Here is a 22989-nt window from a genome sequence, read left to right on the forward strand (position 1 = left end):
GTTGGTCTGAGATTCAGGGAGTGAAAGTACCTGCGTACTGGGTCTTCACAGGAAAGGGCTAGACAGAGTTATACTAGCATAGGTCAATCAATATGACCACAGAAGGCAAACAGAAAATTTTCCCATTCATTCAAGCCCTAAGACAGTCTACGGAATGCCACTACCTACCATTCCAAGAAGTTAAAGGACAAGGTTTTCTTCTGGCTTCAAGTTTTTCTTTTTCCCACGAGATGGCAGCCTAGCAACACTGCGGAAAGGTTACCTCTGCCTCATAACTACACAAGTACAAGATTGTGCTGGGGACCACCTTTCTTCTAAACTACTTTTTGGTACCACGGCACAAAGGTTACTTGTTAGAAGACATTCCTCAGTGTTCATGCTGAGCTAATGGCCATGGTAAAAATGAAAAAGAAATCATTATATGTTTGTGAGCAAATGTTAGAAATAGTTTAAAAAAAAAAAAAATCCCATAGTAAAGACAAGGGGAAAAAACACCAGTTTGTTCTGCTAGTTAGGACCTACCTATTGGAATACATAGTTTCTACGGTACTATAGACACCTAGAAGGTGCAATACACAGTCTTGTGTTCACCTTACCTTCCGACGCAGGGGCAACATTTACACTGCAGAATATTCAAGAGGCAACAACCACCTCCACCTCCCATATAAACAGCAGTGTACGTTCCCAACAGAGCTGGCGTGCAAGACTATTTCTTTGTTTCACAGCTAGGAAACCGAAACCTGTTAGGGTCAGGCAGGGCATTCTGGAAGAATCCAGACTCCTCAGTCCCTTGTAAACAGAGAAGGCTTCATTTGCTCACATCACAGAGACCTTTTGACCTCTTACCATAGCAGATTACTGCCTTCAGCCAAAAATCCCTGGCTCTTATCATCCAGGACTGTTAGGGAATAGAGATGTTTTACAGATGTTTTATGTACTGGTAATCCAATCTGCTACAGTCAGTAGTTGGTGACAGCCAGAATGTTAAGCACCCCTTTTTCTGCATTTCTATATTTTTATTTGAAATGTGTTCATCTTCATAGCATGTGTATAATATACATAGTTCTCCCAGTGAACTTTCACCGCAGGACACAGGTCCCCTAGGTATTCTGGTCTTAGACTCTTCTACATAGGCTATGAAGTAGGTTTTGAGACACAGGATCAGCTATCACGTACTTCAGTAAAACCACATAGCTTTCCCATGGCACTTAAGCCCTGAACTGAAGAACTCCCTCTGCCGCACTTCTGAGCTCTGCACAGTTCATCTCAGTTCTGTTCAAATGCCTGTGCCAAACAGTGCTGGAATCCAGTCACGCAGCCGAGCAATAACGCAGGCACTCAGTCAGCATCAGTTCACCAGACCAATCTGATCCCAGCCACCCTTGTTCACCAACGTTACCTGAATATCCTGGTGGGCAATGACAAAGAAAGCCATTAACAAGGTCCACGCAGTGCCCTCCATTCTGACATGGCTGGGATTCACACTCATCAACGTCAGTAGAGCAGGTCTCCCCTTTTAAAGTGAAAATACAAATAGCCATCATGAGGGCATACAAGCTTCAGTGGAGGAGAGAATCTCAATGACACTTGCATTTATACTTTTTTGTTGTTCTTCTCTGTCATTTAGGCATGCAAAGGGATTCCTTGAACTATCACTTATCTCTCCAGACGCTCTGGCTGGTGATAGATATTATCACTGCAAAAATAAGGCAAAATGAAACAAGCAAAGGTCCAGTGATTTGCCAGTGTCATGAAAGGGAGCAGTGGCAGGATCGGAACCTCTGAACTATTCCAGCTGTGCAATAGTGGACCAAACTCTCATCTCTCTCAAAAAGGAATAAAGTATTATTGTTTAACTCCTCCTTCCGGGGAGCCTCTCCTAGCTGTTAAATCCATGCTTTTATAAATATTTGATAAACTAGAGGAAAGGCAGTATTTCAGCTGAACATCCACAGAGCTTCTAACTCCAAGAGCAAGGTATCAAGAACCCCCTCTTCTCCTACTCTGATTATACAGCTACTGTCATGATAGTAGTCTCATCAAGGGAACACCTAGGACAGTTTCCTGGGACTCCAGGGGATTAGCTGCCTCTGATGAGGAGTGTTCCACAGATATCTTGTAGGAATGAATTCTGCCACATGCATGACAGACTGACAAAGAGAATCCACCCTGGCATTTTCATAGCCAGGGGGTATTCAGAGTACTTGGAAAGGGCATAGACTATTGCCTCAGCTAGTGAAAGGGAGTGTTAAGAGAGGCTTGCTGGACAGAGAATGACATTCAGACAGCTATCTCAACATACAAATACCGTACATGAACAGAAATATGTTCCTGACACATCAGGCTGCTGCCCCCTAGGAAGCAGCAGTCATTAAGTGGCTTTGGCTGCACAGATAACACTGCTCCATTCCATCCTCCTCAAACCATGCGAACTCCATCAGGTGCAGACAGGATGGAACACAATGCATAACCCACCTGCAAAGCCTGGCTGGCACCAACAGAGGAAACCAGCTGCTTGGCTATAGCTGAAATCACTGGGGAAGTCAGGTCGTGTTCCATAATAGGCTTGGTTGGATCGCTCAAAGCATACGCCTCCGTTGCGACAGGGATCTGTAGCACACTCATCCACATCCTCCTCACAGCGCTGCCCCATGTAACCTCAGGAAACATGAGTGTAAACATCATACACAGCTTCACTGACATTAGTCACCCAAATATTGTGGCTGCCTTACAGGTGAGAATAACAGCCAGAAGACACTTCTGCTCAGCTAGTAGGGAGTCCTAGGGTCCTATTTACTTCAGTATGTCAAAGGCAGGAGCCAGACAACACGTTTCCAGGGAAGCATTAGTACATGATGGAAAAGACCACGACAGAAAAAGGCAGGAGAGAGGAGAAGGGAAATGTTACGGCTGAGAACAGGATACATTGCCCAGCAACAAGGTCAGTTGGCTCCTGGGACGGCCTCTAAAGGGGAGCAGTGGCAACCTTACTGTTTAGAATAATGAAAATCACACTGGACCATGCAGCATTACCATTGACTTTTCACTCTTCAGGACAATTTAGCATGTGTTTTCCACCACAGTGTGCTTAGATGACAACATAGCAAAACAGTTTTCTAACCTACCTGGCCAGCAGGCACAGCTGTAGTTCTTGATTCCCTCCACACATGTGGCACTGTTCAGACAAGGTTCAGAGGCACACTCCAGAATATCCAACTCACAGTGGTCCCCTTCGAAGCCTGTGTCACTGCAGTCACAACGGTAGCTGAGGGGCAGCAAAACAGAGCAGAGAAGAAGCTCTTAATTTGATTGTCCAGCCCCTTAAGAGGAAAGAGCAAACAGAGCTAAGCTGCCAGTCCTCCCACCCACTTGTGGGGCAGAGGGGAAAGGCAGTTCCATCTGCACAAACAGGGCACAGTAGTGACAGAGCAGATCAATCCCAACAGAGTCTCTGAACTCACACCTTACCTGTTAAAAGGTAGATTCAGATAGATAGGTATGTTCTCAGCCTAGACAGGCAGTTGCTTTTTTGCTGATTATGCTCTTCAATTAGCCCCCCTTTGTACCTTATATGTCAGCTGGAAGCAATAAAAGGAATCTTTTCCTACCTTCCTTTGAGCATCCCAGCAGTTCTGCTAGTGGGAGGGGCGTACTGCCATAAATCATTCTCTGAATTATCGCCATTGGGACCATAGGGATATAAAGAACAGCAAATCCAATTCATCCCACGGATTTTTACCCTGATTTTTACAGGTTACACTAAGCACAACAGCACAACTTCAGATCATTTCTGGTATCTAACTGTCAAAACACCACTGATCTCTCACCTGTTAACGAGGTCGTGACATGTTCCGTTGTGCTGGCAGGGCTGGCTCACACATTCATCGATGTCCACCTCACACTGGATGCCTTGGTAACCTGGTGCACAGGTGCAGGTGTAGAACCCAACATGATCACTGCACAAGGCCCCATTCTGGCAAGGCTCAGAATCACATTCATCTATTTCAGCATCACAGTTTACACCTCGGTTACAAAAGAAAGAAACATGTTATGAATCCAGCGAAGCATATTTGTGCTGGCTAGAATTCTGAGCTGGAATCGCAAAAGCCATGCTATTAACTTAACTGGCTAACGTAGCCATCTTTTATAAATACTGCCGTAAGAGCACTGGAAATTCATGAAGAGACAGTAAACAATGCTTACAAATTAGGGACCTTTAATTTTTATTTGAAAACAAAATTATTTTGGGTAGACTTTTGGATTTTAGTTTTATAACAAAACTAGTTTTACATTATTTACGAAGCTTTAGTTTCTTTCATTCAGGTTTCTTGAAGTAGCCAACACATCAGCACTTTGCAAATTACACGTGTTTTCTGAACGAGCCATAAAATCAATTCTTAAAAATCTGATGACAACTGTTTTCATTTGGGATTCTTTGGGTGCAGGAGGGGATGGGAATAGAAGAATCAAACTGCTAGCCACAGCTTTTTTTACTTTTACCTATGATATAGTTCTTACAGTTTTAGATATGGTAGTCTTCATTTGTTTTGAGCTGTTACTAATCAGATCCACTGTTCTACATCAGAGGCAGTTGCATTTTGGGTATGGGAAGTGATCTATACCTGTTTCTCCGAAATATTGTTCCATCTGTTTAAACGGTATTTGTAACTTGGCTTTGAGATCCCTAGGAAAAAAGCATTACAGCAGTGCAGCATGCTAATTACTGTGATACTATGTATTAGTAAGTTATTACATTATGAAATACTATTAAAAGTTAGGTATTAGCTCCAATATTAGTAGCCAAGAGTAACAGAAAGTCACGCATTTTTGGTCCAAAGTCACAACTTTCACTGATAGAATAAGAACTTCTATGCAACTATCTTACTATATTTCCACCTCTGTGAGTTGCCCATGGCCTGACATCACCTCCAAACTTTAGTCACTACAGTGGCACCTGCCAATCCATCTAATCCGCCCTTCTTGGCAAAGGCTCGCCATGTAGTGGACACGGCCATCCTAATCCTGAAGGAATGCGGGCCCCCTAATCTGCTGGTTCAGACTCGTCAATACCCACAAAAAACTTCCTTCACCCAAATTCCAGCTCCAAGCACCAGGAAACAACCCGCCTTTGCTAACTGGTCGCGCTAGAACTTCTCAGATCAGGATGAAGCACCAGATCACAAAGCAAAGCCTTATACTTGACGTCAAAATAACCTGGAGCATGGAAATGATTTGTATAGACAGTATTATGTTTGCTATTCAAAATCAGTAGCTATTTTAAGGTCTACATAGAAAGTCTGTGGTTTTCTTCCCTCATCTCTGTTCTTTTTTTTTATCAGAGAGTGATTCAGCATCAGTGACTGCATTCCTGATGTTGTAACTTCTCTTCATTCCACTGGTAATCAGCAGCATTCCTTCACAGCAACCTAACTCTTGAAACACTTCAGTTTGCGACAAGGAGGAAGGCTGAGAAAGTTCATGTGCTAAGTGGTACCAGGCAGACACGAGCACAGCACAACTGCATTCCACTCTGATAAGCAGAAAGGAGAACCTCCTGCTGCCTCCCTCGCAGATAACTCACAGGTGCAGATTACTGTCTGAGTCACCATTAGCCCACATGCACAACACCCAGATACTTAACATCACATGCAAAAAACCATTCTCTGGACCTGAAAGAGTTGCAAAAGAAACCTCCAACTACAAGCCACTGCATTCTAAAAAGGCTACTTTTCCAGAGAAATCCCACAGGACAGGATAAAGGACTATAAGCCAGATAGAGACTTGTTATACCTGTAAACACCAAGGAACACCAAGGAATTACTATTCTATTACTCTTCCTAAAGATAAATCTCATTTCTTGTATATCTCCCTTAATTTCAGCCTCAGAGCTAATCACATCTACATTATATCCAGTACTCCAAGTCTCAGACAGTTCCCACTTTCACTCCTCTCTCAACAGCTACATCATTCATGGGAATCAAAGCCTTAACTATTGCCTGGAAGCCACAACAGCAAGCCCTATACTGTTATTCATACGGTACTGAACGCTCCAGAAATTTGAGTTATGCAACAGAGATTTAGTCTCATGGCTGTAACGCAACAGCTCCTCAGGACAGCTACTAACACTTGTCACCAGCAGGTGCCTTGTGGAACTATACGAACAATGAGATGTAACCCAACCACCCGGCTAGTACATGAGCATGAAAGGTACCTGTGTAGCCAGGGACGCACTTGCACAAATAGTGATCCATCTCATTCAGGCAGGTGCCATTGTTTTTACAGGGCCGGGACGCACACTCGTTGATGTCTATTTCACAGTTGTATCCTTGGAACCCAGGCACACAGAAACAGCTATACTCATTCACCCTGTCTCGGCAGATGGCTCCATTCTGGCATGGGCTGGAAGCGCACTCATCAATGTTGTCTTTGCAGTGGGCCCCGGTGAAGCCAGGTTGGCAGATGCAGGTATAGTCCCCAGGACCCTCGACACAGGTCCCGTTATTTAGGCAGGGGTGGCTAGAGCATACAGAGCTTTCTGTTTGGCATCCTTCTCCATTCAGTCCTGTTTGACATTTACAGGTGTATCCATTTACACTATCTACACATTCAAAATGAGGATCTTTACAAGGGTTGCTCTCACACTCATTAATATTAATGTTACAATCAATACCTGTGAAGCCAGGCCTACAGATGCATTCATATTCCAGGAGTCCTGGAGTCCCGCGGCAAATCCTATGGGCAGGGCATTCATGGCTAACGCATGCATCATAGAGTTGTTCACAGTTTATGCCCATGTATGCTACTGGCTGCACGGGGCAGGTGCACTGGTAACCCACTTCCAAATCCGTACAGCTCCCACCATTTTCACATGGGGATGATGAACAGCTGCCATCATTTTCAGAGTAAGAAGTGCCTGTTGAGAAAAGAGACTTTTTGTTAGTCTGAGTTAGTAGTCCTGAAGAAGTGAGCTCTTCCACCAATCACCACCTAGATTTCACAGGTCACCCACCTGAACTCCACACCAAAAGTGGCTGCTTTAGCCATTAACTCAGGATACTGGCAAATCCAACATTTATCATAGAGAAGACAATACAACAGGCCTTCTTATGATGGCTGTTAGGAATTTCTTGCTATGACAGGTGACTAGATGGCCAGTTTTCAGGAGGTGCTTACATTTCAGAACTGAAGAGTTTGCCTCCTTTCCTATCCATGCCTGCCCAGGACTTGTGATCTTTCCTCTCTGCCACAGATTTTACTTCTTATTCATGCCTGCATCACTTGGAGAACAGTGAAATGGGTCACCTCAAATCCATTCACAAGATGGATGAAGTTTGTGTAAAATTCAGTGACACCCCCCCCCCCCCTTGCTGTCAGGGCACAACACTTGTGCTTTAGAATCCACAAAGTCAGCTGGTAAATTTCTGGTTATATTTTAAGGTATTGGCTGTGGCTTTTAATATCTCAGCTGCTCCTTCCAGAACTTAGATTTTTTCTGAGCTAGTCCACTAGTGATCTAAACATGCTGCCATAAACAGTCCAACCCAAACTCCAAACTGGGATATTTCACACATGATCTCTGACTACATGGGGCAGCCCAAGGTTTGATTATCACTGGCCAGACACCCTCTCCCTACAGGATAGATATGCAAATTTACACAGCAGTAGATTGTAAGCAAGGAAGAGCAGAGTCTGAAAAGATTCACTGTGCTGATGACATTTTAGATCCAAACTCTTAGTATTTCCAGAGCCAAAACACCAATCTGATATCCACATAACAGCAACTAACGTCAAGTCCAGATTCCCCTGCACTTGGGAGCATTTGTACATGATCAGCTTATTCACACCTAGTCACAGTACCATTAACAGCAGTGTTTAAAAGGCCCTGCCCTAGTTGAGCAATTCCACCCTCCAGAAATGTGATGGGACATGCCCATGGGACTGTGAACTTAATTCACATAAATGAGATTACACAGGATACATGATCTAGGAAAACAAAAAAGTGTTCAGTTCAGACATTTGTCAATCGTGAAGAGGATGGAAGAATAGGAGGAATGCTTCTTTTCCATCAAATTCATTTTGTGAAACAATCTGACTGATCAAAGGAGAGGATAGCCTAAGGGACAGGAGACATTTGCCTTGATATTACAAGGAAATATACCCTGGATTCAGTGACAAAAATCATACACTTTCAAAAGTAAAATAAAAGTAGTAAATAGCAAAAAGGCAATGCAAACAGCGAACTCTCCTCACAAAGGCAACAGATATTAGCTTTCCATCCCACTGCAATTTTCTGATATCAGTTTTTTGCTCTGCTCTGCTTCCCGTTCCAGGATACATAGGAGAGAAGCCGCGGAGTACAGATACTGCAGACTGATTCACGCATAAGTGCTAGGAAACATCTAAACTTGGAGGTAACTGCAAGCAGATGTTTTGGAAACATCCGTGGGGAAAAAACAGCCACAAAGCAGAGGTAAATCTCAAGAAAGAGTAAATAGTATCTGAGAAATAGCTACTATTCCTGATGAGATGATCCTGACTTTGCCTAGCACTGCATATCTAGGATTCACTAGCATTTAACCTGGCCTTTAGATGCCACTGTGTAATCAGCCCTTTGTCCTGTTCGCTGCTGTCTATGTATAACTGTGGGCCAGCTAGTGAAAGGCATCAGTCTCCAGGTGGAGAGCAGCCAGTTACTCAAATGGGCAGAGGCCTGCAAAGCTCTGACACTACAAACGGCTCCCTACCCTTGGCCCTTGCTGCATTACTGCTAGTTGAGGAAAGTTGTTTTAATGTGCCATGTTCCTTGCTAGGGATTTGCCAGGAACACACACCACAGCATCACTTCTCAGCTGACCTTACACATTCTCTCATTCATGCCATCTTTATCCCAGCCCATTCTTGGTCATGTTGGCCTTGCTCCGGTGCATCTTCTACACACCCACTAGTTAATCTGTGTCAGCGGTTTTCTATCAACTCACTGCCCATCGGCTCCTCAGCCTCTTTGTAATGAAGGTGGAGGCATCCGGCTTGAGCGCCTAAAAGGGATTTATAGGAGACTTTGGTTTACAAAAGCCTGCCCCTGCCCTGACCTCCCCCTAATTCCTCCCACCAAAAGACTGCAATGGTTCTAAGTCTTCTTTCAAGAGGCAGTGTTGATGGGGGATGGAGGGTGTTCAGGGATTTAGACAGACCTTTCTCTTTCCAGCATCATCTCCATTGCCCACCCCTCCCTCCCTCTCTCATGTGATGCTGGGGAGAGTTGCTGTGCATTGCACTGTCCAGCAGTCTCATTATTCTCCCATCAACCCTTTTATTCTCAGATTCCCAGTCAGGCAGAAAACAAGGATGACGGAATCTGCCTGGAATCTCTTTAGCAATTAGAGTGGGGAGCCCAGGAAACTATTCTGCAAAAGAGCTTTACTAGGCAGGAGACATGAGCCTTTGTATACTTAATGAGTAACCAGTCTCAGCCTGCACTTTACAGAGACCAGGAGCAGAGTGTGCGATAAAAAAGAGACCAAGCCCACTGCATGTTCAAAGTGATTGCTCTGATTTGCAGAAAACTCCATCCGCAAAGAAATTCGCATTTCAACAGTCACCGAGCATTGCTAGTGTGGACAGGCTATGCTCATTTCGAAGGCTACATGCACAATTTTCTGTTCCCATTTTAAGACGACAATCTAAATGCTGCTTACAAATAAAGAGATAAATATCAAATCCCTTTGCTGTTTCCTGTCTTTTCCAAGTGCTTTCACAACAGACATACCTTTTAGCACCTTCTCGGTTTTAGTTCATCATAGGACTAGTGCACAGTAATCTCTATTATTCATTAATGCTTGCCGATAACAAAAAGATTCAGTGACAAATATATGGCCCCACAGTTGCGTATAAACTTATAGATGCAGAATAGGGTCTAACTAAAGACAGACAGCAAGACAAGAAAACATGAAACTTCATTAGAAAATCAAGAAGAATCTTGGCTTAGCTTACGAAGGCAGTAAAGTAATAAGGACTCCTCTAAGTTCACTCTGGTTATGAACAACAGCACCATTCGTTAATTAGTTTAGTTATATTTACAGTTAAGTCATAATTTGTGTTGAATAACTAGTTATGTATAGGGTTATATAGGGAAAAGTTGAGTTCCTGCATTGTTACAGTACTGGTTTTAGCTAATAGTCCACGGCTAACCAACCATCCTGATTCCATCTATCATGGGTTTAGCAAAAAACATTTGTTCCTGCTTACTGAACTTAACTTCTAACTGTGGATGCTAAAACATTCACGGTCTCAGGCAGAAAAGACAGCTGGATGCACTGAAGGCTGAGTCAAGTTAAAAGTAACAACCCTCTTCACTCCTTGGTCTTCCTAACTAGTCTCAGCTCTTGCTAAACAAGGCAGTGGCCATTAAAAGAGCTCTGGTATGTCTTGGAATTTAAAATCAGATAGGTTATTAATAAAGGCTCCTTTCCACTCCACGTTACTCTCTGTCAGAACTTTTGTTGGGGATGGTTCAAGCACAACGCTGGAACCTTCTTGCATCACAAGATAAGCCTTACCTATGTGTGTCTATAACCTTTTCCCTTAACACAATGACGCTGGTCGAGGAGACAGGTGACTACTAAAGAGAGCAAAGCTCTCAAAACAAAAAAAAACACTACTCTATTTTCGTCTCTCTCGAAGCCTTAAAAAGCCAGTACAGCTAAGCAGTTGGCCACTAACAGGGATGCCCCAGGGATGCTAGCAAAAAAACTGAAGTGACACAGCATCGCTCATAAGACATGTATGGAGCAGCTAGTAGGAAATTATCTGCGTGTTTGCCCTACTCAGTAGAGGTTACAAGCATATTAACAACACTGACTCCAAGATTATCTCCTCTGTATGCAATATGCCCATACTAATACTGGAATAGCTTCCAAGGACAAAACATGCCACTGCATAAATAAAGTATAATCCCAACATTCATTCAGTGGCATTGCTAATGTCTTGGCTACACAATTCACCAGACAAGACACTAACACACTACAGAATTCATTAGAAATGGATCTCAAAAAGTGGGACTTCAACAGTGCAGAACTGAGTACAGCACTTGTGACATCACCAGAAAGTTAAGCACAGTCTGCAAGAACTCAGTGTAATAAATGGGTATTAACGACTTGGTCTTTCTCGAGCTAAGTGGTAGCCTATGTATGACCTTTTTAGCTCTGCTTTTGATATTTTCATCAGTCAGTCCTAGGTCTTACAGTAATTTGTACCAAAACTGAGAAGAATTATCATATGAACGTGAAAAGCATGTGACTTTGCACCAAACGCTAACAACTAAAATGAGTAAATTAGCTCTTAGTGCTGCACAATATATCAGCTATGAAAACATGTCATTCAGATTATGCCGTTTTATGAGAAGGGCAAAGATTAGGCCAAAGAAGTTACTGAATGACAGGAGTTTATCGTTTTTCACAAAAGTAGTTGTCGCTGGATTAACAAGGACATCTTGGATTTTTCCTCTATGTTTCACAAGAGGAATACTAATCTGTGATGTTCAATAAATAAAAAAAAGGTAAAAAATATACTGCAGTCATACAGGCCTGCAATCCTACTCTGAAATGAAACTGGAGAGGACTACAGTTTCTTTGAAGAATACGTTCCAGGCATTCAGGGGTGGATTAGGAGGAACTTCAAAGGCTAATAGAGTCAGATATAAAGCATTCATTGAGCTCTGTCAGGGCAGGTCTGGTTTTACACTTTAAAGGTAGCTGACAAAGGATTTCCCTAAAAGATGGGGTTTATGACCTTTTACATCACTTTAAGGCAAACAAAGAGCTATGGCAAGCTCCACTGCCAGTTTCTGTTTTAATAATTGGCCTTAACAGGTATTTTTTACTCAAATGTTAAGAATGTTACAGCAGAAGTTATTGGAGAATTTTGGGGGTTTTACGCATGCATTTCAGACACTTGCACGGGATTGTGCTGAGGTGGGGAAGAGAATGATGTAGTCTTTAGCATAGTCTTTCTTCCACAAAGTCTTTGTTCGTCATTGGAATTAAAAGTTGTCGTTAAAAATGTCTTCACTTTTATTTCTTAACAGCAAATCTTTTGCTGCCAGGGATTTTGCGATTTCATTAGTTGAATTAGTTCCTATAGAATTTTCCAAGGCGGACAGCACATCAGTTTCTAATATTTAACCTTCAGACGTTTATTATCCAGGAAAAAGAAAGAAAAAAATGAAGATATCTATTTTTCACCTTCATCCTTTCAAAAGTTATGAAGTACAGTGTATCTGATAAGTTACTCGACTGCTTTGAATATGTACATGCTCAACAGAAAATGCTACATCTCTTCCTAGATCTCTCAGACACAAGCCCCACACATTAAGTTATACTGCTTACAGCAAACTAGAGAACACACATGAGATTTATGCTTTTATTAAATGGTCTTATCAAAGGGCAGTTGCAGCAGCCAGTTTACTGCCCATACAGACAGAAATCAGAAATTAATGAGAGATGTTGGGCAATCTGAGATCCCACTGGTCTCTCTCCCAGACAGCACGGAATAATATCTTACTTCAGTAAGCCAGGACGAGATGCTGTTGCATTGCACTGGTGAAAAGAGTTGTGGGAATTGATAGACAGCGCAGGAGGAGGAGGTTCTCAAAGAACTGTAGCAAGATTTCTGTCTTTCCCTTTAAAAAACAACCAAAAATCGCTATCTCACCTATGTTCTGAAGTCTGAATGATTTGAAAACAAGCAAGCAGCTTAAGCTCCATTTAAGCAAACAGTAATTTCCTCCACAACATGAATTGCATTGAAGCAACTTCTTTCACAGGTTCCCCCCTCTCCGTTCTGATAAGTCTGGCAGGAGAAGGTTTTATTAGAGGCTGCCACAGGGAGTTGCTAAGAGAGTACAGGGGACAAGGGGGTTAGGTCATTTTATTACTTCACTGCTTGTGAGATGGCATTACTCACTGGCTTGTATCTTTTGCTTTTTCCTTTTCACAAGATTGGTTTTTCAAAGCCTTGGGGAATCGTGGCAGATGATGGAAGTCCTCAAGCTGGGGATACAGCTGACCATGTAGAAGATGCTCAGTATCACACCTTCTTCAACTCAAAGAAGATTTTCATCCTGTTACTCTCTCCTGGGTGCAAACTCTCAGATAAGTGCTTTTAACCATAGTTACAAGTGGAGTGGGATGATGGAGTCAGGATGCCAGAACATAATTTCCAGACCTGGCAAAAACTTAATGTGAGCTTAACGCAAGCCACTTTAACTTTGTGTATCAGTTTGTCCAACTTATAAAACAGATATAAATCTACATTCTCACAAGTATCTTGTGAAATTAAAATATTCAAAGCCTTGAATACTTTACAGTAGAAGTACTACAGAATTAAAAAGTTGAATATTTTCCACTCTGTATGACATGGAGTGATATGATTTCTGCATGTAATGTAAATATTTTAAGTGTCTAGCAAAAGGAGAGAGGATCAAAGAAACAGGGGAATTTTGTTTGCCTGTTTCTGGATTCACACTAACAATGCCAGTATGACAAATAACAAGCTCCAGGCTCTGAAAATCTGCCCAATTCTACACCTAACACTTTTATTTATATTAAATACATTGTACCACATAAGGCTTAGGCATATTCCCCTCTATTTTTTAATGATACATTTTCAGAAAAGACTGCCTGATGCTTACAAGCATTTATTCATATTTCCAAAATTATGACCCATACATCATGCAATAAATACCTTTTGCGCATGAACTGGCCCTGTTGAGTTCCTTGACTTCCATACTATTTTAAATCTTGCTCCCTATGATCATCATCTTTCATGAAAGGCACTGCAGACTTATGGAAAAAGGCTCCCTTTAGTTATATTTCACCTGCCCTGCTCACTACAGCAACTGGAAAAATGCCAAGTTATAACCAAGAGGTGAGAATCAGAGCCTTCCCAGCAGCAAACCCCAACAGCACTGCAACAGCAGTTGAGCTAGAGGAACTCCCAAGTGCCTAAACGGTGAATGATCAAAATCCCAGCTTGATGCAATTCTTACCAGTCAGGCCGTGGTCCCACTGATCACCCCAGCAGATTTCCTGCTAGAAAAAGATACTGAGGCTGAGGGTAAAAAGGGAACCCCTCCAACCCAAGTATCAGAGTAACACAACTACTAAAGAAATGCTGAATAAAGGAATGGGAAGAGTTATGTTTCCATGACAACAGGAAGGCATGTGCTTATATTAGTAAATCCCTGCTGACCTCTGCTGATCTGTCCCTATCCTGGTCAGTGTAAAGGATTAACAAAAGGGTACACACCATGGCCTGTTCCCAGGATCCACACAATAAGGAGGAGGACAGGGCAGGCCTGAAAAGGGCTTTAAGGCTGTTTATCCTCTCCCCCCCCACCCTGGCTAACTTTGGAAGGATAGCATGTCCGCTATGAAAAGCGGCAACAGAATGAAATCAAATCCTTCTGTAGAAGCTTCCCTTCAGCACGCTTGTCCAGGGAGCGTAAGAGGCCTTTGTTGGAAATTTTTTTTATGCATCCTAGGGCCTTGCAAGCCCCATGTCCCTCTTGACACGGAGGAAGAAACCCAGCAGAATGTTGCCATCTTCAACACAAATTAAATTTTGTGGGGTTTAGCATGGAGTGAAAGAGACTAAGCCCCTTCTCTCCAGATCCTGAGCAAACCTCCTAAAACCTCCAAAATTTGGACAACTTCCTTATTGGAGGCTTACAGACCCACTTGGCAAACATGCAGGATATCAGCAACAAGATTTGAGGGAAAAGTTACAATGAATGACTGACATTCTTTCTCTCCATTTTTCCATAACAACTATTCAAACTTTTGTACTGTTGGGCAAATAGGATACAGGGGAGAAATAATACTTCAGTGAAATAAAAAATTCAGACTGAGATACCATCCACTGAATCTAAACATTACTGTCATCATCTGAGGCTATCAGCTTGTCAGATCTGACAAGCTTTGTGAAGACATGGCACTAGGCCAAAATAAATAAATAAAATAAAAATCTCAAAATAATCCAGAAGCAGCGTTGGCAATCAGTAGGTAGTACCTCTAAGGCAATACTGAATAAACAACCCAGCAGCATGCTAGGGACCCCAGAAATGCCTACAGCATCTTTCAGAAGAGTCATTTTAAGAAGGGCTTCATTATTCTTTGCCTTTATACATCTTGTGGGGTTTTGGCAGATTAAAAGATGCAAACCCAGTCTCCTAGCCAACTTCCAGTTTCGAAACTAATTATAAAATCTCTACTGAAGTCTCTGCACATAGTTCAGATTGAGGTCCTTCCTATCTGAAGTTTTAGATGGATAGTGTGGATTCATCCTCCCAACCTACACAGGCATTGTTTTTGTACACTACTGGTGACCAACAGGTTTTAAGCCACAACACTGGTAAGCTAGGTTACTGGTGTAGCAGAGCTTTTTCATGACAGGGACATGTACACAGTCTACCAGAGTAAAATATTTGTAAAGGATTTATTAAGGCCTAGACCACTAAACTTCCATTAAGACAGATCCAAGATGATGTGCATCGGTTTCCTCTTATGAAATAACCACAATATTTACCCCTCTCAGAGTAGAGCACTGATTCCTGGCTCCCTCACATCTAGCTTTCCAGTGAATTGTTACAACTGTGCCAAACAGTGGGCAGCAATCCACAGGGCAGAGCGGTGCTAATATTATGGCCAGAGGCACTAATAGTATTAATCAGAAATACCACTTCAGGGAATTAAACTTTCTCTTAACACAGAAAAAATAGCCAGCTAGACTTTCTTCATTATCTGTTCATTGTTTTGACACACATTTGAAGATGTAACTCCCATTATCTTGCTTTTAGGGCCTGGAGAAAGACACATGAGCTATAAAATCCATGTTTTATGTTAGTATTGCATATACTGCCACAGTAACACTTTGATCTTCTGTTCCTATGACAGCCCAGTATTTCCCCTTAATAAACACTCCTTCAAGTCGACCTTCATGGTTTACACATTCTCTGATCTCTCAGCCATTTCCACAGATCAAACGCTGAAACAAGGGGTTTCCTGTGTGTTCAGTTAACCATATTGATTCATAAGCTTTAATTTCTAATTCTTATTTAAATATACTGACAATCGACAAAGACAATGGTAAGACAGTTGAAAAGATTGTATTTCTTTGTTTCTATGCTTTGAAAAGAGTGCAAGTTTTAAACTGTGTGAATGTCAGAGCTAATCTCAAGGGCTTGCATTAGAGCAGACAGCAAACTGCCAGAAAAAAGGTCTGTCTTCACATCTTCTCTCTCAATAGGCGTCCACACCATTTTCCAGGCCAAAGGTACGTGAACTACAGTGTTCATTGCTGGCTGGAGCTGTGGGAACAGAAACGAGTAGCTACTCAGTTCTGTTCTCCAGAATCTACTTTAGGAGACAACAAACAAACAAAGCTGAGAGCTATTCTGCCCATTACACAGATGGCAGTAAAAATGGAGTCCTATGTAGGCTATGCACTGTTATCACTGCAGAGTTTATCTTAAACAATTGGAGCTACTGTAAATCAGGCTGCAGGACTGTCCAACGGTTAGAGCTTGCAACAGGCCATCTGGATAATCAGAATTTTCTCAGCAAATTCTGCATGAATAACTTTGTCTCTCTCTGCTTCGATGTCATTTAGACTCAAGTCAATTAGAAATAACAAAAGATAGTCCTATGACTCACCATGGCAAGAAATGGCATTTCTGTATGGCCTTAAAAATTCTATAGGCGTCACATAAACACCACCACTCACTGCAGTTAAACTCCTGCAAAATTGGAGCAGGTGGAAAGACTATGGAAATTGCAGCTTTCCTTGAACCTTGCTAGCTATACCAAGATGTCATTTACCTGTGCTCTAAAATAAAAAGAGGTTGTCAGGAAATTATTGTTCTGGAAAAGAGCTTTACCAAAGAGTGAAAAGCTACCAGTACAATGGCAAAACAGCCCAAATCCCCAGAAGCATGCCAACTCCTTCACAGCCACATACTGAGCAATATCGTACATGCAATGGGCCTTCCTTCTGCACAACACAAAGCCACCATAATTGCTTCACACTTCAAACCAGTAGCTATGGTTACAAGATACAAAAGACAGTCCTGCTGCTTCCCTGTGGCCAGAGGAATTCAAGGCACTTGGAGCCAATGCACCAGACAAAGAAGCTGGTACAAGGAAGAGAAAAAAATTCACACAAAAAGCAAAACAGTTTGACTTTCACATTCATAGTCCAAGGTGATCAGAGCAAAGTAAATTTAGGGAGGCTTCGGGGGGGAGGGGGAGAGGAACAACTGTTGGGGAGTAAAAAGAAAAGTTGAAAACTTTCTCCAACTCTCAAAAAGACAGAAACATCATCACCCACTGATGTGAGAAAATCCTAAAAGATAGCAGCAGAGAAAATTCTGGCCCTCTGAATGCATTTTATGCATGTTCCCCATATTTTTATCTTCACTTCTTCTCATCACTTACCATTGCTGCCCTAGCTGAGTGGGAACCAAACAGGACTTTTATATACAGATACCAGCCTGGCAGTACTGAGGAAGGTTATGATAAGGAAGCTGGTTCAATCCCAATCATGCCTTCCAGTAAAAGGTTGGACATGTTCCTGACATGACCTTATAATCTGTAGATGACCAAAACAGATGTCTAGGCCCAGCAGATCTCCAGACACACACTCCAGAAGAAACACAGAGATATCTCTTTTTCAGGAAGCATAAGAAACTGTACACAGGGGTGAATTTTAGAGCCCAAGAGACATTCATGTAAACTTGAAGAATCTTAGTATACTCAGGTATATACTTTGACCACAAAGTAAGTTTTCAATGTTGAAAAAAATACAAGAACAAAACCAAAAAAACACCAGTATGATAGACTCTCTTGTTGCCTCACCATTTCCTGCACTTCCAGGAAGAATCTGTTCTCTTCAAAGATTTTTAAGTAAGAATATTCAATTACTGCCTCCTTTCTCCACATTTTGTACCAGAGATACCTGACAATTAAACATATTGGTATACTCCCCTCAGTGCACCCCTCTGTTCCTTGGAGACATTCCTGAAGGGAGTAGAACAGAAATAGACCTCTGCATTTCTTCTGAATTTCACAGCTGTGCCCATACAGAACGTTTCACTGGAGAAAACGGTTACTATAATAGCTATTGAGTACTTAATTACACACAAGTGCACACATTCCCATCTCTTGTGAATAAACGCATGTGCGCAGGGAGAAAGAGAAAGAAATAGAGGGAAAGATGTATCTAGAATGAAATGGCTTTATATCTTCCAGAAAAGAAGTTTCCCAGCTCCAAATCGAACTGCGAGAGTGACATTTTGTTCGTTTACCTTTGCAACACAAGGGCAGATCACAGTCTTGATCCAAAGATACCGCATATTAGGTAAGTAAGAATCAGGCACAGAAGACAAAAAACTTACCCCAAAGTAAGAGGAAAAGTGGCAGCAGGAGAGCAGCATTGTACACTCTGGATGTAGTTTTCTTTAATTCCATGACAAGTCTAAGAGTGGCTGTTCTAAAAACCTCTGGGGAGAAAGAGTAGTTGCAAGCTAGTGAATACCAGCTCTCCCCACATCACGGACTCTGTAGAATTTTCCCTACTACTGGCACTGGCTCCATGCTCTGCCGGTTTGGGGACTAGCACTAACACAGTGGACAGAGTCGCTGTCCACTTTGAAACGCTTTACTCATGCTCCTGGAACAAAGAGAAAATGCTGCCTGGATCGCATGGATTGAACTGCACAGGGCAAAATAAGCTGGAGCCACCAGGCACGACAGCTAAAGCCCTCACATGCCAGCATTTCGAGGAAAAGGCTAGACTGTTAAAGATGGTGAAACTGAAGAAATGCAAGATTCACAGCGCAAGGCAAAAAGGATGCCGTGGGGTTTTTTGTTTGTTTGTTTGTTGCTTTTTTAACTCCCCCTACTCCTTCGTTAAGGAGATGAACCTTGTACTTCCCCCATAGCTGCGACAGGAGCTTGGAACCTCACCAGCTTAGGGACTGAGGTAGTCAGGGGATCCAGTCTAGGATGCAGGTTTCTATATCAGTTACTATGTACAAAAAAAAGTCCAGATGAGGATCAATCACAATTTTCTGATAGAGGCTGCTTTGTTCAAAGAGAAAATAAGACAAAGGACACAAAAAGCCCACTATTAATCCCCAAGAGCAGAGAGCTACATCAGTCTTTGCTGCTGTCTTTAATATACTGTTAGACACTTGAACTCACAAGATATATGAACCCACAAGATGTACATGAACTACCTTTTTCCCCCTTAAGAAACAGCTATGGAGATCAACGGGAGAAGAATCTGTGCAACACGAGCACCAAATCATATCACCAGCTTTTACAGTGCAGATGTTTAGAATTTTGGAAGTGGAAAAAATTGTCAGTGTCCATTCTTTCATGAGAGTAACTGGAAACAGAGCTCACACTCAATTGTGACCTACTAAGTACCTGTAAATCCAAATCACAATTGGATTAAATTAACCCTAATCAGAATTACATATACTACCTCACCCTTCCACTGACAACTAAAAATAGGAAGGCAGGTAAGGTGCCATACATACTCTTAATTTAAACATGAAATACACAAGGGAGAGCGAGAAATCAGTGCAGACAGAACTATACTGCACAACTATTCTAGCATGTCATTAGTTTCCTTCCTTTCCAAACTCTTAGCAATAATTATGCCAGACTTCAAAAACAAGCAAAAATGGTAAAAATATAGTTCCCATTTTGGGCAAGATATGGACTAAAATACCAGTATTTTGCCATCTAAACAGAGATTTCCAACACCAGAAATAGCTATCAGCTGCTAAATAACAAGAGATAAAGAATTCATCAACCCCAGAAGGAGCTCAGATTCATACGCATCTTCCCAAGTTTTAACCTGCAAATGTAGGATAATATACAACAGAATGAAGACATTTCCAAGCCGGAATCAGCGCTCCATAAATTTCAAAACTAAAGATAAAGCTGAAACTAGATAAAAATAAAAAGCAAGACCAAGAACCAGTGGTGTGCTACAAGTATCAGAGAAGGATAGGTTTCTTAGGGTCTTACGTGACATAGACTGTGCACAGAGGGGCCTATGGAACTATAGCAGTGGTTCAAACAAAGCCTTGAGACTTCCAAATTACTTTGACAACTACTAGTATATTTGTCAACTGGGAAATCTTTTAATATCAAAAGAAAAAAAGGCATAAACCCCTGAGAATCTGATGAAAGCAATAGCTATCCTGCAATGAGTATTTTATATTACATCAGCCTCCTTGCAGAACGGACAGAGGCAGATGGGCCAACTAAAGAGGAAGGGGTATTTACAGCATTGTTTTTACCTTAAGCGCAGAAGGCAGAATGTAGTCACAGCAAGAGTGTTTTCACCACTAAAATACCCCAAAATTCAGGAACAAATGGTTCATCTCACTATCCTGCCTTGAAATGCTCCAAAGATGATATATCATGTGTTATCAACCTTATCTGGACCACCCTGCCCCCACTTTCATCTCTGGTGTCTTCAGTCTGTTTTCTCAAGATCAGCCTCAGTATTAGTTTCCTGCCAGTTACCACAACCATCTGGAACTCATTTCTCTCTCTTTAGAGGAGAGAGAAAAGCCATGTTGCTGTCAAAGGACTTAACCAAGCACTGACATGCGCAGAATCTTTTGGCTCAGGAATGTTTTGCCTCACCTGTGTGAGCTACTCTGCTAATAACTCACCTTTTCCAAATCAAAGCAAACAAGTATGAACCTCTCTCTCATTTAACGCTGTAAGAAACCGCCACGCTTCCTCCACTGAAATACAACCACTTCTGTAACTCGAATGCAGCAATACTTCGTAACGCTTGGGAAATAAAACTATCCACATTACTGTATCCAGCGACCATGGTGGGGGGAATGTACAGTTGCCTTCATTACTTATGTGAGAAGGCCAGACTTTTGCCTTTCTCCATGTGGTGCAGCATTATATAACATCCAGCTAGTGGCCTGGCACGTCAGCAGATCAAGAAAACTTTGCTCAAACCTATCAGGGAGGCAAAAAGATATAGATAAGGGACAGTGTGCCACAGCTCTGTTTCCCAAACACATGCAAATCAAAGCAGGATGGATTTCTGAGACTTCAAGTGCTCAGGTCATGGATTTGAACACCAGCATACGCAGAGAATACGCTATCACCTCAAAACATACATACATGCACAACTGCAATCTGTTGGAAGTTTCTACATGTCCCAGAAGGTGAAAATAATCAGCAGAGCTCTTATCCACACACATCTAGTGCTATCTTCATATGTTCCTCTGCCTGGGTGGCAGAGGCTTCTGGAAGTCATTAGCCTTCTGCTCCTTCACAGAGTCTAGAAATCCCTGGGGACAGCTGCACCTCCTATACCCCATGGGGGTATCTTCAACTGTTGCCTTCCTCTCTGCATGGCTCACACGTGCAGGAGTTCCTCAGACCCCACTCAGTCTGCCCTATAACATGGAAGGGCACAGATAAGCATGTTCCCAAATGTGCTGGCTCCATTTCCACAGGGACTGAGCAAACATTCATCAAGGCCGAGTCCACTGTATTGCCCTAAAAAGCTTGTAAAGGCAAAGGTAGAAAAGGAGAAGGTAGCAAAGAGCTGGCAGATCCCGCTGTGCCATGAAGGGAAGGATATTGCTGAAGAAAGCTGAGAGTTTTTTTTCTGAGGATAACCACAAGAGAAGTCCTCGATGGACTAATTTCTGCATTAACCTAAGAGAACAGGGCCAACGCACTTTCCACTCCAGCATAATCAAACACACGAGCAGGCTGCAAATATTTCAGTTGTTTGATAGTTCCAAAAGAGAACGTTACAGAAGCCATCTCAGAAAAGATTGTATGGAAAAGGGAAGCATCTCTCTCGATAGCAGTTACTTCCAAGCTGGTTATTCCTCCTAGCTCAAGTTCAAACCTCGTTGTGACAAATGCATGAAATGCTACCACTGAAAACGTTACAGTGTTCCTGCATGCGTAATATTACTGACACACCGGCCGTGCGAGCAAGCACCATCAACAACCATCAACATTAACCTGACAGAAAGACCAAATGAAGGCCCACGTGTAAGACTCGATCACTAGCACAAGAGGCTACAGTTTGAGACGTTCAGTCCTGAACGCACTGAGAGACATCAAGAACGTTCCTCTCTGGAGCTTTTCAGTTGTTCAGCCTCTACTAAACTGTTTTGCTCCTTTCCGAGTCTAGGTGGTGTGCAACTGAGATCCTTTGTAGATAATTCCTCTGTCAGGGCTAGAGGTGCCACAGGGCCACACAGCACAGCAGTAGCAGGCCTTGGCTCACCATGCTGCACTCACGGAATTCAGTTTTTCGCACCGATCATAAAGCCACAGTGCTCTAACTGCAGTTTACCCATCACCAATCATGAGATCCTAGAGAAGTAGCCTCCAACATGAAAATAAGAGAATACCAGAATTAATTGAGTCTAGTCAGTGAGACACATCTAGTCAGTATATCCCTGCACACGCAGGGCAACAGAAGGAATCCTTATGCAGAGAGTTTTGGTGCCGAGATACAATGATGTCTAGACTAAGAAGGATTTTGAGCAAGACATCCATTAAATCTTTCGTGGTTTTCATTCAAACGGAGACTGTAAGTTCTGCAGATGGTGAGGACTTCATTCTAACAGAGACATTAAGTATTCAGCTGCGGCCACCTGTTGAATGACTTCCTTATTCCCACCTGCTAATTCCCTGCTGCACTCACCCCATTTCCCTCAGCAAGGGAAATTTATGAAAAAGGTCCTAAATTGCACAGGAGACCTACATCTCTGTGGGAGCATCTCCACATTCTTACGTGTGAGAATTTGTTACACCAATTCCATTTTACGACAACTAAACATGACCCTCAGGCAGATTCAACAGCCACAAGTTACTATTAAAAGCTTTGCCTAGGAAACAGTTAGTATATGGTTCTCAGCTT

At 42.3% G+C, this 22989-nt stretch overlaps 1 protein-coding gene across 13 annotated transcripts in view; it reads right to left on the minus strand.

Annotated features, from left to right (window-relative positions):
* CRB2 (crumbs cell polarity complex component 2) overlaps positions 1 to 22989 on the minus strand; it is a 79467-nt gene that overhangs the window by 25267 nt on the left and 31211 nt on the right. For 9 of the 13 annotated variants that reach the window (XR_011135622.1, XM_068914609.1, XM_068914613.1 and 6 more), the window contains 5 exons: positions 6212 to 6913; positions 3828 to 4023; positions 3126 to 3265; positions 2476 to 2658; positions 1400 to 1513 (listed from right to left, as the gene is read on the minus strand). Coding sequence is in view for 12 of the 13 variants with exons in the window: in XM_068914609.1 (XP_068770710.1) it covers positions 1400 to 1513; positions 2476 to 2658; positions 3126 to 3265; positions 3828 to 4023; positions 6212 to 6913 (1335 nt within the window). In the remaining variant the exon portion in view is untranslated. Of the gene's footprint in view, positions 1 to 1399; positions 1514 to 2475; positions 2659 to 3125; positions 3266 to 3827; positions 4024 to 6211; positions 6914 to 18448; positions 18691 to 22989 lie in introns of those variants that run through there. The other 4 variants (XM_068914612.1, XM_009688511.2, XM_009688433.2 and 1 more) reach the window with 3 other exon arrangements.

This window comes from Struthio camelus, chromosome 20 (assembly GCF_040807025.1).
Source record: "Struthio camelus isolate bStrCam1 chromosome 20, bStrCam1.hap1, whole genome shotgun sequence".
Lineage (NCBI taxonomy): Eukaryota > Metazoa > Chordata > Aves > Struthioniformes > Struthionidae > Struthio > Struthio camelus.